This window comes from Arvicanthis niloticus, chromosome 8, assembly GCF_011762505.2.
Source record: "Arvicanthis niloticus isolate mArvNil1 chromosome 8, mArvNil1.pat.X, whole genome shotgun sequence".
Taxonomy (NCBI): Eukaryota; Metazoa; Chordata; class Mammalia; order Rodentia; family Muridae; genus Arvicanthis; species Arvicanthis niloticus.
In genome coordinates, this window is record NC_047665.1 from 34,557,584 (window position 1) to 34,574,971 (window position 17,388).

Below are 17,388 nucleotides of genomic sequence, written 5' to 3' on the forward strand. Positions count from 1 at the left end.
TTTTCTGGAAACTTAACACTCTCTTGCTTATTTTGTGGCTGAGAACCACTGGCATTTGAAGATAATACATGCCATTTATTGACATGGAATTAGGTAAAAAAATTTATTGCTAGAACTCTCTTCTCTGTCAAGCCAGCCAGGAGTTCTTTGTTGGCTAGGATAGAGGCTCAGAGTTTGTTAATTCTTTGTGAACCAGGGAGAAAAGAAGGAAGTCACTTACACAGACAACACACATACTACCTACCACCAAATGAATCTAAAAATGGTTACACACCCTTTCAGCTTTTTATAGCCTTCAGACTAACTTCTTTATGTAAGAAAGACTTACCTCCCAATCTTCTGGGGGGAATCTACAGATTCAATGCAATTCCCATCAAAATTCAAACTCAATTCTTCAGAGAGATAGCAGGAGCTGAAGGAGCCAGGGTTTGCGGCCCCATGAGGAAAGCAAAAATACCAACCAAGCACAGCTCCCAGAGTCTAAACCACCAGCCTGGGAGCATATAGGGAGGGACCCATGACTCCAGCTGTATATGTAGGAGAGGATGGCTTTGTTGGGCATAGGTGGGAGAGGAGATCCTTGGTCCCATGAAGGCTGGATACCTAGTATGGGGGAACTCGAGGGTGAAGAGGTGGAAGTGTGGGGTGGGTGGGGGGGTCACATCCTCATAGAAGCAGGAGGAGGGGGGATGAGATAGGGGATTCCTGTGAAGGGGTGTGTGTGAATGGGGGAAGGGGATAACATCTGAAATGTAAATAAAATATCCAAAATAAAAGAGAAAATTTCAAATTCATCTGGAATAACAAAAAACTCAGGATAGCAAAAACTATTCTCAACAATAAGAGAACTTCTGGGGAATCACCATTCCTGACCTCAAGCTATACTGCAGGGCAATAGTGATAAAAAAATGTATGGTACTGGAATAGAGACAGACAGGTAGATCAATGGAATAGAACTGACAATCCAGAAATGAGCCCACACACCTGTCTTTGTCACTTGATCTTTGACAAAGAAGCCAAGATCATCCACTGGAAAAAAGACAGCATATTCAGCAAATGGTGCTGGCTCATGTGGCTATAGACATGTAGAAGAATGCAAATTGATCTATTCTTATCTCCTTGTATAATGCACAAATCCATGTGGATCAAGGACTTCCACATAAATCCAGACACACTGAATCTAATAGAAGAGAAAGTAGGAAAGAGCCTCAAACACATTGGCACAGGGGGAAATTTCCTGAACAGAACACCAATGGCTCAGGCTCTTAGATCAACTATAGACAAATGGGATCTCATAAAACTGAAAAGCTTCTGTATGGCAAAGGACACTGTTAACAGGACAAAACAGCAACTTACAGATTGGGAAAAGACCTTTTCCAACTCTACGTCTGATAGAGGGATAACATCCAATATAGACAAAGAACTCAAGAATTTAATTTCTTTCTTTATTTCTTCCCTGACAAAGAGATCATTGAGTAGAGAGTTATCCATGATTGTGTTGGCTTTCTGTACTTTCTGTTGTTAGAGTCCAGCTTTAATTCATTGTGTTCTGATAAGATACAGGGCCTTATTTCAATTTCTTGTATCCATTGATTCTTGCTTTGTGTGGGACATTATGGTCAACTTTGGAGAAGGATGCGTGAGGTACTGAAAAGGTGTATTATTTTGTGTTTGAGTAAAATATTCTCTAGATGTCTGGTAGGTCCATTTGATTCACAATAATTGTTAGTTCCATTAATTCTCTGTTTAGCTTTTGTCTGGATGACTGGTCAGTTGGTGAGAGTGGGGTGCTGAAGTCTCCACTGTTAATGTGTGGGGTTCGATGTGTAACTTCAGCATTAGCGATGTTTTTTTTACAAATGTGGGCACCATTTTGATTGGGGCAAAGGTGTTCAGAATTCAGATATCATCTTGGTAGGTTTTATTCCTTTGATGACTATGAAGTGTCCTCTGTTTCTTTGGCTTAATTTTGGTGGAAAGTCTATTTTATTAGATATTAGAATGGCTCTAATATCTAATGTTTATTAGATATTAGATATCCAGATTGTGCCTTGGATCCATTTGCTTGGAAAAGTATTTTTACAGCCCTTTACTCTTAAGAATGCACATATAAATAAATAAATAAAATAAATGCACGAATAACTTGTGGAAATCCACAGATGCAAAGCTAATATTTAACAAGCCAATAAAAATGCATAGTGGAGAAACAATAGATCCATCAGCCAATGATGTATGTAATATGTGAATTATGATATGTAATATATTATATATGTATCATATATACATATATATCCTGCTACAAGGCATTTTGTTAAATTTATAAGGTAAGCATGCCTACTAAACTCATTATGAGTGTAAATTTTGTACTAAATGATAATAGGTTTGAAGTAGTTTGTTATGATGATAAAGATAATATATACCACAACTGGAGAATGTTCCCTAAAGACAGGAAATGAAGTTGAACTGAAGTGTTCATGTGAAATTAGAGCCTTTTATTCTTAACTTTTTTCAAAAAGCCCTGAGCCTTTTCAGTAGACAGATATGAGAGATAAACAGGACATTGCCATAGTACTAGCCTGGTGCCAGATCTACAGAAGAATCCAGGCTCTGTAGATAAAGATGGAGTACACACTCATTTACTCCTGTCAAGTACAGACAATGTTCACTTTCTGTACCAAGGACATCTTGTGAAAATGATTCAAGACAGTGAAAGTGAGTACTAATGACTTTTTTTTTTTTTTTTTTTTTTTTTTTTTACAAATTCTCCCTTCTCTATTATGATCAAAAACCTAGTAAGATGGACTTTTCTCAGAAAATCTTTGTTGACTGATATTTCATGTTGACACATTTCATTGCATTATGAGTTGTGAGAAAGCTTGTCATGGTGTTTCCACAGTCAGGAAACAGAAAGAGGTAAATGCTGAGGCTTTATTTCTTCTGTCTTTTAAAAAAATATTATTCAGTCTGAGTCATATCTATGAACTGGTGTCTCCAACATTTTAGGTGGATATTTTCTTCAAAGTATCCCCACTATCAGAATGTAGTATAGTATAGCCACTATGGAAAATAATGTAGAGCTTCCTCAGAAATATTGATGTTGATCTACTTTATGAGCCACCTATACAACTCCTGGAAGTATACTTAAGTGACACTATTATACTTTTTATACAAGTTTATTTCGGCACTGTGTACAATAAACAAGAATTGGAAATAGCTTAGACCTAGCAACTGATGAATGAATAATGGAAATGTGGTATAATATACACAATGAGTTTTTAGTGAGCTCTAGATACAAAGAATATTGTAGGGAAATGGATGTAGCTGAAAATAATTATTCTTAGGTAACTCAGACCCACAAAGACAGTTTTGTTTCTTATAGATGGATCCTAGCTTTGAATCATTTATATGTGCTATCTTTTACTTATGTGCTTGTGTGTGTATATGTGTTTGTATGTGTGTGTATATATACGTATATATATACACACACATATATATATATACGTATATACACACACACACACACACACACACGTGTGTATGTGTGTGTGTGTGTCGTGTGTGTGTGTGTGTGTCTGTCTGTCTGTCTGTCTGACTGTGTGTGTGTATGAGAGAAAGTGTGCCCAAGGACAGAGGAGATTGATCCACCTGGATGTTGAGTTATACCCAGTTTTAAGCTGCCAGGCGTGACAGCTGGAATCAGACCCAGATCCTCAGCTCCTTATCTTTGACTCTTTAGATATGTCTGTTTTAATTGAATACTTTTAGAATTTAAGGAACTTTAGTAGGTCTATAGGATGTCTAGCAAAATTTCAAGTCTTGGAGGTGATAGTAAATTCTGGATGCTATTAAAGGAAAGAGGAATAATGGGGGGAAGACATACTATACGGGGGAGGGGGGGTCAGAAGCCGGGGGAAAGTGGTTAAAATAGAGGACTAAGTAACATTAAAGACTTGAATTTCATTTCCAAACCTAGTATTTTAGAAGCTAGTTGGTATTGGAGTTTGGTAATAAAGGGGTTTAATAAGATGTCAACAAGCTGTTACTAAAACAATGAAAGAATTATTGCTTTGTTTAGTTGCTCCTTCTCACTAAGAATGACCAGCAGGGCAGTTTGAATGGGAATCACAAGTACATTAATTCTCTATACTATACTTTCATTCTCAATTAGGATTAATTTTTATTATCTTGAGACCCTTTCAATGGCCCATGAAATTGGCATTATGGATGAAATTCAAGCTTATCACTGTGAATGGGGAATGGGTCTATTTTTAATGGGAATATTCTTTGAATATTATTTGTTTCTCATGGCCTCAAGACTATCTTTTGGTTGAAGTCTTTGTTAGTTAGATCCATATGGTGAAATGGTCCAGTGATAGAGGAATAATGTCTGCCCAGAAGGCTTTCCTGTCTTTCAAAAAGTAAGTTTAACTTACATTTCTTATGCTCAGCTTTTCTTTTTCTAATTCTGTTATACAATATGATCTCCAGAAGAAAGATGACCCTAGAATATATTCTTTTTAAAATTTATTTATTAGGTCTTCTTTGAAGGTTTGGTAGAATTCTGCACTAAACTCATCTGGTCCTGGGCTTTTTTTATTATTCACTTACAACCCATTATCAGCCCTTCTTCTCCTCCCTGTACTCTGTCACTCAAGTCCTCCCCACATTCTACCTTCCAGACCCTAGCATAACTGTTGATAACTGTCTTCTGAGAGACTCTACACAGCAGACAATGGAAATAGATGCAGAGACTCACACCCAAACATTAGATGGAGCCCAGAGAATCTTACAGAAAAGTTGGAAGAAGGATTGAGGGACCCAAAAAGGGACTCCACAGGAAGACCAACACAGTCAGCTAACCTGGACTGTTATGGTCTCCCAGAGACTGAATCACCAAGCAAAGAGAGAGCTTTCACCGAACCCAGCCCTCCCATATATATGCAGCAGATGAGCAGCTTGGTCTTCATGCAAGTCCCTCAACAACTGGAGAAGGGGCCATCCTTGAGCCTGTTGCCTGCATGCTTGTGGATCCTGTGCCCATAAATGAACTAACTTGTCTGGTTTCAGTGAGAGAGGATATGCCTAGTTCTACAGCAACTTAACCTGTGGTGGTGGTGATGTGTTGTGTTAGTGTGTGTGTGTGTGTGTGGGGGGTTAACACCCAGAGAGTGTGTGTCATTTACTAGACGAAAGCATACTATTTGATATCTGGTGCAAAATACTTTCTAATATAAAAGATTCTAAATCATTTTTACACTTGTGTCTCTATTTCCAAATCTCCCCCCTGTTCTTCAGTTTTTTAAATGAATGTTTTGATTTTTGTTGGAATATTCTTCACCAAAGTACTGTTTACATTTTCTCCACTACTCAAAAAACTGTTGTTCTGACATTACCCCACCCATGATTTCTAGAAATTGTCTATCTATGCAACATAGACTATTGGCAATATGTTGGATGCCAATAAGTTAACAGACTAGGGAATGATACAGCACATGCTATTGTTGCAAAATAAAAACATGTTAACTGCGACTGAAATGAAGATTCTAGACTTTTGGTTTACTTTCTGATGAAACTATGTTGACCACTGTTGTGAAATATAATAAAGGGTCCTGCTTAGAACAAATATATTTAATAATCTAATCCTGATGCTTATATTCCATCAATTGTGGCACAACTGTAGTAGGTGCAGCCTGAATAGAATAAATTCTATTTAGATTTAAGCCAAGCTCCATGTATAGAAATTAAGTTTATATATGTAAACCTGGCTAAAAATCTTTGATTTAGGATATTCTAAGGTAAAACAGGAAGACCTTGTATGTTGTTTTGTTAAATAAAAGTCCTTTGCCTACAAAACAACAACCACCCCCCCCCAAAAAAAACCACCCCTCCTCTACACAAGTGGATTTACATCTTACATTACTGACCTATCATACCTAGTTTGTAGAAACAAAAATGTAGAAACAAAAACCTATCCTATGTTCCCTGGATCCTGGGAAAAGTTATAAATATTAAACTGCTCAGATGCAGCATTCTTCTTCCTGTGACCCTGTCTTCTAATGTTCAGAAAAATTGAAAAAAATTGTCACCCTAACTCAGATTCAGTGACACGTACTATTGAGAAAAGTGAAAGTCTGGGGAAGAGATAATTTCTAGGGGATAGATGTCATACTAGCCTTTATCAAGTAGAGATGGATATAGCAATTGGCAATTTAATTTGGACCTACTAATATTTTTAAAATAAGTTAAAAGGCTTATATTGACATGTTGAATCATCATGGTCATGAGACTGTTAGCACTGACTAAAGCTGAAGAGTCATATGACTGTCATCTTTATCCCTAATGTTACTTCTTCTTGCCTTCTAGCATTGTGTGGCCCTGGGGATAGTTCAATGGCCTATATAGGAGGTGGAATATTTGCTGGATGCGAGACTGCACCAAGCAGACAGGCTGTGCCAGGACTCTTCAGAGATGCCACTGCCTTTCTCCCAACCATGCCTATGTGAGTAGTTCCTCATGTTCTTCTAAGTAAGCTAAGATAGTCCACTGATGTACAAGATATTTTAGGCAATTTGCATTTTTTCTAGCATCTTTGCTCTATATACTGTGAACAGACTGTTGTTCATACCTGGTCAGCACATGTAAAAGTAGATACATTTGAGAAGTTGTTTCTAATTACTACTCTAGAAAACAAATACACCATACATTATGGACCACTGGTTCTTAAAAGGAGTCTTCCTTCCAGGAGACATGTAGAAATGTAGAGAGATATTGTGAATTTTCTTAAATGAACTATACAGGAGCAGGAATTTTATCACTGTCTAGTGGTAAGAGCAAGTGTTTTGCTTATATATCTTCAGATGATCAGGGCATAACATGATCAATCTCAAAAGCCAAATTTCAGAAAAAAAGACATTTGACAGGAATGAGATAAAAAGAGACTATATATTAAATTTATAATTACTATAGAGGAAGAATGAAACATGTTCTGTTTTCTGGATTTCTGCTATTAGGTGCTTGACTTGAATTAACTTAATCACATTTTCTAATGTGGGGACTTAGTACACAAGAGTAGCAGACCAGTATCATTGAAATTTGGGGTTGTTATTCAAGCAAAATATTTTCCCCCAAAAAGTCCAAAAAAGAAGGTTATGTAATAACTACCTTCGCTTTTGATATAATTTCTAAGTAAATGAATTGCTAATGAATACCAATAGATTTTTTAGATTAAAAACAAAAAATTCTAGTAAGATTAGCTCCTTGTATTCAGCTTAAACTGTAAATGTTTTTCAGATCATAAATGGTAGGACTGTACATGTACTTACTATGTACATGTATATCTACTGTTCATAAAATAAATTTGTGAAAGCATCATGATTTTTCAAAATTTAGTTGTACAATAAGAAATAGTCTTTCTCAAGGAAGAATGTACCAATTTTCAGTCAACACCAAAAAGGACAATCCTAAAGACATATGAATAACACTATACTGAAAAACATACCATGCTGTCCTTGACAAAATGTACATATTTCACACTGAATTTGGAAAACAGTTTTTTCTCTTCCCCATCTTCCACAATGATCTCTGAGTCTTACTTTTCATTTTTATGTAGAGGAAAATGGAGTTTGCTTTGAGACTGTGTCTCTTAGGACTATCACAAGCTACACTCATGAAGTCTTACCAAATTGATTGCCTAAAAGTGAGCAAAAAAGCCAAAGTCAATAGATATGCTAACATGGGTGGCCCATGGAGAAATAATTTCAGGCAACTAAGATATGATTAAAATGGAAGACATAAGCTTTGTTTCCTGGGTGTAATTAGAACCTCCTGCCACTGCCATAGTTACTGCTGCTGCTGGAAATTTCATAGCCACCTTGGCTTTGTGGTTTAGCAAAGTACTGGCCTCCATAAGGACCAGAGCTCCTGCCTCCGACATTTCCTCCCTTCATTAGTCCAAAATTTGAAGACTGATTGTTGTAATTGCCAAAATCATTGTAGCTTCCACCACCTCCAAAGTTGCTTCAGTCATTGTCAAATCCATCATAGCCATCCCCACTGCCAACATATCCACCACTACCATGGCTGCCACCAAAGCCACCACGACCACTGAAGTTTCCTCCTCAACCAAAATTTCCACCAAAACAGCCTTCATGACCGCAAGCAAAGGTTTCTGAACCACTTGGACCTCTCTGGCTAGATGAAGCACTAGCCATCTCTTGCTTCGACAGAGCCTTTCTTACTTCACAGTTGTGGTCATTCACAGTATGGTATTTCTGAATAACAATATTATCCACAGAATCATGGTCATCAAAGATGACAAAAGCAAAGCCCCTCTTTTTTCCACTTTTTTCTCTGTCAGTCATAATTTCTATCACTTCAATTTTCCCATACTGCTCAAATAATCTTGTAAGTGATGTTCTTCAGTGTCTTCTATAATACCATCAACAAAGATCTTTTTCACAGTTAAGTGGGCACTTGGTCTCTGAGAGAGGAGAGCCAGAAAAGTCACAGGAAAGTTACAGGTTACAACAGGTTTCTGAACTCAGCCAAGCACAGTGTTGGCAGTGCCTAGTGCTACAAAGAAGATATTATTTAAACAATACTCGTGTGTGTGCAAAAACTCCAGGTCTGTATTTGTGACTAATTGTATAACAGGTTATTTTAGTTTCTTCTCTGTGAAAAGTGTAAAGCATTCCAACAAAAGGTTTTACTTTAGACCCTTTTCACCCATGCTGTTGATTGCTAAATGTAATAGTCTGATCATGATGCTGAATAAATGTATTTTTTTTAATGTGCTGTGTAAAGTTAGTCTACTCTTGAAGCCATCTTGGTAAACTTCCCCAACAGTGTGAAGTTAGAATTTCTTCAGGGTGATGCCAAGTTCCATTTGGAATTTATTTATGGTTGCTTGGGTGGAGAAGCCATTGTCTTCAAAAACCTTGGTGTTGTTAAACTGCCAGTTACTGATGTAACTTTTAATGAGTTTGACCATTGAAACGGTCATCCAAGCAAGGTCACAGTTTGGTTATAAAATGGTTGTTGGCACACCCTATGCAATATCAAAATTGAATAATGGTATTAGATAAAGGAACAGATGGTAATGAAGCTTGGGTATCATCCATTATCATGTATTCTAAATAAATGATTTAATTCTCTTGGAAAAAAAAGAATGGAAGACATAGCCTCTCACATGGGTAAGTACACCAATTGATTATCAAACAGCGAATGGTTCTCTCTCAAAATCTTCCATACAAGTAACATACAGGTTGTACTCACATATTTGAGAATAGGAATGCATATACATATAATGTACATAAAAATAATTAATGAGAAAAAGAGAACATGAATTTGAAAAAAAAGAGCAAGGAGAGGTATATGGGAGTGTTGGGAAGGACAACGAAGGAGAAGGGATAAATGATGTAATTATATTAATGTAAAAAATTAATGAAAATGATATATTGGAGGAAGTGATAATTGAAAACCAGCACAAATTCTTACAATATTGAACTAATATCCAATTAATTTAATATCCAATTATATGAAAATTTCAGAATTATTCCTAGTATATATCCCAAAACGTGGAAAGTCAACTAAGTTCTAATACTATATACCTATGTAAATGTAACTATTGAATTACATTTCACAGTGAAAGATTCTTTTTCCCTATCTTTGAAACACAGTATCAAATTATACATGGGGCAGAGATAATAAAACTTCTTTAGATAACTCTGGATGAACGGACTGGAAATGCTCTTGTTTCTATTAGCAGGGGCACTTCTGTTGCTGGTGGTGTCAAACCTCCTTTTATGGGAGAACGTGGCCTCTGGACCTTTGAGTAGAAATGAGGCCAATGATGATCCACTATCCATCAAGGGACTATTTCTTAATGCCACAAGACTGTCTCAGAATATTAGGGACCTCAACATGAAATTGCGCAGGACATATGTAAGTACTTCACTTAGCTCTGGTCTATTTCTTAAATCAAACTTCTGGTCAAATTGTCCTGTACTACATTTACAGTTATCATGAGCCAAATCTTCAAAGAAAATGCACAGTTCTAATAAAAAAAATTAAAGCATAAGCCATTGAAAAATGTAGTAAGGAGAAAGGGGGTAAATTTCATGAAATATCAAAGAGTTTTGAAGAAATTCATGAGCCTTGAAATTTTCTCCTAGTTATCTTTATATTTTCCTAAATTTTCATTTGTGGCATAAAAAAATCTAATAGACACAGATGAGGAGAGCTCTGATTTCTTTACATTGTTTACATCTCGGTCAACATCTTTGTTTAATGCAAAGCGACACATTCAATAGAGGAGAAACATATTGCAGTGAGTCACATGGAATGAATGAAACTAATTTAAATGGGGATATGACAAGTGAGAAAGCCACAACAAAACAAAAACCAACCAACCAACCAACCAAATTGACAAAACATGCAATAGTAACCTCTCAGAGTCATTGTTTAAATAGGTACAATGCATAAGTTTATTATATTGAAAGGCTTGTTTAGAACAGGAAGGGTTTCTCTATTTCAAAGAGCTACATGTTCTCTGTTCAGTGTCAGTACAAGTCAAGGACAAAATAATACACAAGGGTTCTGTTCAAAAATAGGCACCAAGAGACTGTGTCTCTTTTTGTAATAAATATGCATTGATGATTTAGTTCAATAGGTTTTCTGTTTTTTTCCCTCATCCTATCTCAGACAGTCAATGGAGTCTCTGAAAACTTATACCATAAATATGTAAGTACCACTCTTACTTCCATCTCCCACCCCCAAAGCCACCATGTTAATGAATTTGCTTGAATTTAGCACTGAAAACAATTAAATGCCAGTTTGAAGAGATACACCTCGACAGGTAAAGGAAAATGCCAGCTGTTAAAAGCAGAACAAGCATAGGACAGCTTCCTGAAACCACTGGTTTGCAAGAAATAGAAAAAAATCTTTATCTGTTTTTTAAAAAAATATTTATCTGTAGATCTTTATCTGTTTTCTTTTTTAAATTGTTGTTGTTTATATAAAAACAGTCTTTGCACTTGCAACATAATGTTTTAATAGCTGTGTCTTAGGAAGAATTTTGATCCCATGATTTTGCTTCTATGGAGTCAGTCTCTACTGACATCTTTACTTAGCACACTGGAGAAATCCAAAAGAGAAGTACATTTCAGTGAGTCAGAAGGAATGAGTGGACTGAATCTAAAGTGTGATAATCCGAGAGGGGAATAGGCAAATAGCACCAACAACATATTAGCTTCCCCTAGATCCCTAATGCTAGGAATCATGCTTGCATCATATTTAAATAATGTTTAATGGATTCTAGTGCAGAAGTTTATTCACAGGAAAGGCTGGATTAACAAAGAAACAGGTTCTGTGTTCCTGAGGACTGTATGTTCTCTGTTCAAGGCCAGTTAGTGTCAAGAAAGAGAAAGTAGACATGACTTCATTACTTACATGTAAACCCAGAGAATGTGTCTTTTTGCAATAAGTATGCATTCGTATGACTCTAGTCATTAATTTTTTGTCACTCCCCTCTCCTGATTCAGCTAAATTCATCATCAGAATCCTCTCACAAATTTGTAAGTATCTCATTTATTTCTATTTTCCCTTATTTCAAAAGTCTTCATGCTAATGACATCCCATAAACTTACAAGAGAAAGCATCAAAGACCAATTGTCAAGTAACATATCCACAGGTGTATTATGATAGTTCATTCAATATTATAATACAAGAAAGACTGGCAGTAAAAGTGAATGGGGAAGCTTGTAAAGAATGATTTGATCAATTTTCTATAACCTTATTTACTTTTTAATTACAAATTACAATTTTGAACTATAAGTGTAACCATTGTGACTAGGAAAGATCTCCTATATCTGAATTTTGAAGAAGACAAAAATCATTGGCATTTTCCACTTAGTTCACTGCAGATCCCCAAGAAGGCTGAACTGCATTGTAGTCAGTTGGGTGTAGGGAACAGAAGCAATCCAAATTCCAAATGGAAACCATATCAAGAGAGAAGTTAAGCACTAATTTATTTTCAGGAACCCCAATGCTTAGATTACTTTTACAGCTCCCCAGTTCATTCAGGAGGGGAATTGGTTGACAAAAAAAAAAAAAAAAATAGACACCCTCCTGATGACTGATATCTGTTCAAGGTCAGTCAACATAAAAGAGAAAAATGTAAGCCTTTAGTAGAACCGTAGGCACCAAGAGAATGTGTCTCTGTATTTGCCACAGATGTGTTATTATTGTCTTCTTTTTTTCAAATTGGTTTCTCATTCCTCATTCTCTACTGACCCTCTTTTAAATTTTTAACATTCATGGGAACCCATTCAACTTCTACACAGTAGCTGATTATCGGTTTTAAATAATAAGTTATTAATAGTATATTTAAAGTTTAATATTTATAAATATCTATTCATCAGAATGTAAATATTAATTAATATTTTGTTGCTTTTTATTTTTATTCCCAACTATTTCCTAAAAAATGTTCAATTTGCTTTATTTAATTTTGTCAAACATGGCACGTTGTCAGTCAGGATTTATGATTAACACTGGATGGTACAGATGTCTACATTCTCTTGTAACAGGAAGAAAACATAATTTTAAATGCATAGGTAAAATATATGCATCATTAGAACAAACAGGTAACAAGAAGTTAATGAATGTAGATACCATAATAATACCATAATAATGGGCTCAGATTCTAGAGAAAAATAATCTCTAAGACACTTCATATTATCTAGCTTTGATATTTCTGATTCTTCCATTAAATATTGAAAAACTTAGGGAAAACTAGAAAAAATAAGACAGTAAGTAAAACTAGGGAAAATAAAGTCCAAGATATGACAAATGAAATGAGATTTCAAACCAATTAAGAGTTATCAACATGTTTATGTTGTTAAATTTTAATCTTAGTTTTATTTTTATAAAATATGTATCTATTTAGTACATTAATATACTGGTTAGAATTTCTTTGACTTACATTGCTCGATTTCAGTGAACTGAATACTAATTTTGATATATGCAGCTGCTTGAGTTTATTGAGGATATGGAGTTTCTGGTCAAGGCGCTCACCTGCTGCCACAATTATTCCATCAAAACTCCAGAAAACCTGGATGACGCTCAAGAAATCCCTGTGAGTTTTAGCTTGAATGTTTTTGTTTTTTGTTTTTTGTTTTTTTTCTGTTTTTTTTTTTTTTGTTTTTACCTAAACAGCAGAAGCATTACTTTCTCATGCTGCAGGTTTTCGTAAGTAGTAAATAAAATGTGGAAACCATACATACAGGGAAATGGAAATGGAGTAAGAATGAACAAAGACAATTCATGTTATTGATTTCATAAACAAAGGAAATGTTGAGTAATATTATAACAGGTCCTTAAATTGTCCATTAAGAAAGTTTTAGTTTAATGATATTTCCCTACTTGCCATTACTTAATAAAGGCAAATGTCACTTACTGACCACCATGCTCAGGTTTCTTAATTTTCAAGACTCTTCTTATTCTACTTGTGCTTCTTACTTACCTATTCATGTCTGTATGACTTCTGAGCTTTCTTCTATGTCTTAATTGAAAGCACCCAAACAAAGAAGTGCTTATAAGCACTGTGAAATGCTCCTGAGTATAAGCCATGCCCTCAGTTGTAATGGGGTTTACATATCAGTGTAACTCTAATTATAACTTTTCTCATCTTTCCTTATGATTCTTTTCCAAATCTTATCACCAAATGAACTTATTTATATATCTTGTGATAATAGTAAGACAAAGTGGAGAAAGAAAATATTTCTCGATATATACTATCTAGGCACTGGACAAAGTACTGTATTGACATTGTTGTGATTACCACTCACAAAAGCTAGGTGAGGTAAGGAGACTGAGGCATTGAAAGGGTTATGGAACTTGTACCTTCTATCAGAACAGATATCTGGGCTCCATCCAACTCAAGTCCTCATTCTTATTCATATGCAACATGGTCCCAGAAGGTTATATTGCCAACACCTTTGAATTGTTCTTTCTATCATGTATTTTTCCCCCATTTCTATCACAATGTCCACCAATTTCCTCAAAACTCATTTCATTGTCTCTATGATAGCTAGAGATATCAGCACATGAAGCATTTTAAGTCAAGAATTAGTTTCATGTAAGATCATGGAACACACTGCAAAGTTAAAATTGCATTGTTATTTTTATTCATGCTGTTACTTAAGGCAATGACATTCTGTTGTTCCATTGTTCTTAATTTATATGTGCCAACAAATTTTTACTCTATTAGAGGCAAAAAGAGGGAGTGCTGTAGACTGAGGTATCCATACTTATCAATGTGAAGTTGACTTTATGCAATATTTTATTAATATTCTAAGATAACCTAAAAATAAGAGTGATTTTGAGCAATGAATTTGTGTGATGAATGTAAGTTAAATGTTTTGCCATTTATACTGTAGGCATCTATTTTTCCTGAAACAAAACATCTACTAAACCTCATTAAATTCTTGAGCTCTCCAGGATAAAACAAACAAACAAAAAAGTGTAAGAGATTACAGGAAGGTCTGATGGCAGAATTGCACATGGGAAGTAAAATCAAATAATAAAATGAAACTTGGAAATAGTATTTATCTATATAACCTGTTTTATGATGGTAAATTACATGTTTTTCATTCACTTTATTATTCCATACTTTTTTTATTCCATGAACCTTTCTGCTTTCCCATAAAAATAGCAAATGGATGCTTATTTCAATCTGTCTCATAGAAAATGTAAACTAACTAATACTTTTTTTTTATTTCACTTATCTTAATGTGATTGATAAAACATGGCTGCCTAGTTTAACGACATTCCAAAACTGATCCTCAGTAGAATGTGGGCTTGGAATGAAACTTCTAAAAATCTACTGACCATACTCAGAAGTATTCCAAGAATGCACAATGATGTCATTTCATTAGCCAAAGACATTGAAACAAAACTTGCAGAGCTTTTTGAGTACATCCAGAGTATACTCAGCTCGGTGAGTAATGTTCTTTCCTTCTACCTTTCTTAACCATGAGTGATGTGACTTCTGCAATGGAGATTAAAATTTGAAATATCTCACTCTTAGATAGATATTCTCAGATGTAAAGGATAGAGATTGAAGTATAACTTTTCATAGCAATTTGAACAGCATCTCTTTCTCTGGGCAGAGTGAAATATTCCAGACTACTTCATTAGACACTCTTATCACAATTACTCTTTGAGAATAAGCATTCCTTACCCACCATGGACAAACACAAGTCTATATTTAAGTATCAAATCATGATCTTCCATTTTCACAGTCATGGCAAGACAAATTTCATCTGAAGTCAATTAAATATAAGAAAATGTTTACAGGATTGTTGATTTTACTTGGAGGTGGCTGACAGATGGGTAATACTGCATGCAAGACATGTAAAAATATATATACCTGTGACTGAAGTTTTATATTGTTTTATTTTTCTTTATGATAATAGGTTTTCTTTTTCTTTCTTAATTTTTGTCTAAAATACATTTAATACAGTATATTTTCCTCATATCCTTTCCCTTTCCTAACTCCTCCAGATTCTTCCTACCACCTTACTTACCAAACTCTCTCCCCATCCCTTGCTCTTTCTCTCATAAAACAAAACACATAACAAAAGGGAAAAATAAAAACCAAAACAGAGAAGCAAACTAAGATAAAGATAACCAATGAGACAAAAATACCCAATGAAGACAAACAATTTACCCACACAAAACAGAAAAACCCATGGAATATGTTTTGTTTAGGCTCCTGGTTTTGAGGCCTGAGCCAGAATATGGTTGAGATACCCAATGATATGCTTTTGGAGAAAAACTAATTCTCCCACCTCTTTTCTTCTGGTATCAGTTGCAAATAACCTTTCGGTTAAAGATAGAATTTTGTGTCCACTTCTTATTCTCAGTCTTTAGACTTTGTGTAGTTTAGTAAAGGTCTGTGCAGATCTTGTGAGTTCTGTCAGTCTCTGTGAGCTTTTGCATGTATCAGTCCTGTTGCTTGCTGAAGATGTTGGTCCTGTGAACTCATCTACTACCTCTGTTTCTTACAAAAATTTTACCTTCTCTATTTTGTAGATATTGGAGCTTTGGAGGTGGTGGTATTGGGTATTAAAGACATCCTATTTAGTGCTGAGTGGTCTAGAGTCTCCTACTCTCTGGACGTTGTTCAATTGTCAGGCTCTTTGACAATTATTATGTACTGTCAGAAGAAACTCCAGGCTTAAGAGATACTCTAATCTATGGGCATCACAATGCTCCTATGCTAATTTATCAGAATAGTAATAGGTTTTACTCTAGGCCTATAACGTATGTAGTCTTGGGTTCTAGGTCTTACTAGTAGTGTCAGGTATGGTTTCCATCCTATGGGGTGATGCTAAGATCCAAGGAAAGAGGGATATTTACTCCTATAACATTTTTATCACCATCAGTATATCTTATAGCAGGTATGCTAAAACAGATACCATTCTTAAAGAAGGTTCACAGTCTTATCATTTCCATAAATGTAATTTGACATCTAATTAAAAAAAGGGAAAGCAAAAATAAGTTCTCTAAATAATAACTTACTGATTTTCATTTTTGTCATTAGATTTATGGGCCAACAGAAAATGTTGATCACACCGTCTTTTCTGGATCTGAAGACTTAAAATCATCTGATGAAGAATTTCGCCTTCTTGGTCTTTGTAAATTTTCCTATTGCTTACGTGAAGATATGCATATGGTTGAACTTTATCTTAAGCTATTTGAGTGTGTAGTATATATTAATAGTGATGATTGCTTATTCAGCAATATTAGAGATGCTTCATGATACTGAACATTTTAAATAACCTTAATTTTATAATTGTGAAGGTAAGAGTGAGTACAATGGTGTCTTTTAAAAGAAAAATAAATTATGTTAAGTTTACACAGAAAACTCGTTAGTATTTTTTTATTCATTTAGTGGTAAATGTATTAATAGCTTTAAGAGGTATGACAGGCAAATGTATAATCCACAACTTACATCATAATCACACTAAATTCATGTTAATGTTGATATAGTTATTAGTATCAAATACTAAATTCACAATTAAAAGTATTTCCATGTTATTAAGCACCAGGGACTATTGGGATACTGCACAAAAGTACTTCAGTTTGATGTATTCTATCCTATTACCCTATAATATAGCCAACCATCAGGCCTGCCAGGCAATTAACACCATGTTCCATGGTTCAATTTGTAAGACTCCCCCCTAAATATACAAGTCACATGTACTCATTACAGTCTTCAAATGTGTCCCGGAAGTACACATTCAGTGCTCCAATCTTGTCCTATGAGGCATATCCATTCCTTCCCAAGCTTCAGGTTGGGACAGGATTCACATCCTGTGTGTATGA

At 35.1% G+C, this 17,388-nt stretch overlaps 1 protein-coding gene and 1 pseudogene across 1 annotated transcript; one reads left to right on the top strand and one right to left on the bottom strand.

The window, feature by feature from the left end:
* Positions 1 to 6,468: 6,468 nt before the first annotated feature.
* On the top strand, positions 6,469 to 16,822 carry LOC117714010 (prolactin-7A2-like). Its single transcript, XM_076938818.1, has 6 exons — positions 6,469 to 6,499; positions 9,767 to 9,942; positions 10,702 to 10,740; positions 13,025 to 13,132; positions 14,816 to 14,995; positions 16,604 to 16,822. The coding sequence occupies exons 1-6, from the start codon at positions 6,469 to 6,471 to the stop codon at positions 16,820 to 16,822; spliced, it is 753 nt and encodes a 250-aa protein (XP_076794933.1).
* Positions 7,815 to 8,989, bottom strand: LOC117713726 (heterogeneous nuclear ribonucleoprotein A1 pseudogene; annotated as a pseudogene).
* Positions 16,823 to 17,388: the final 566 nt, after the last annotated feature.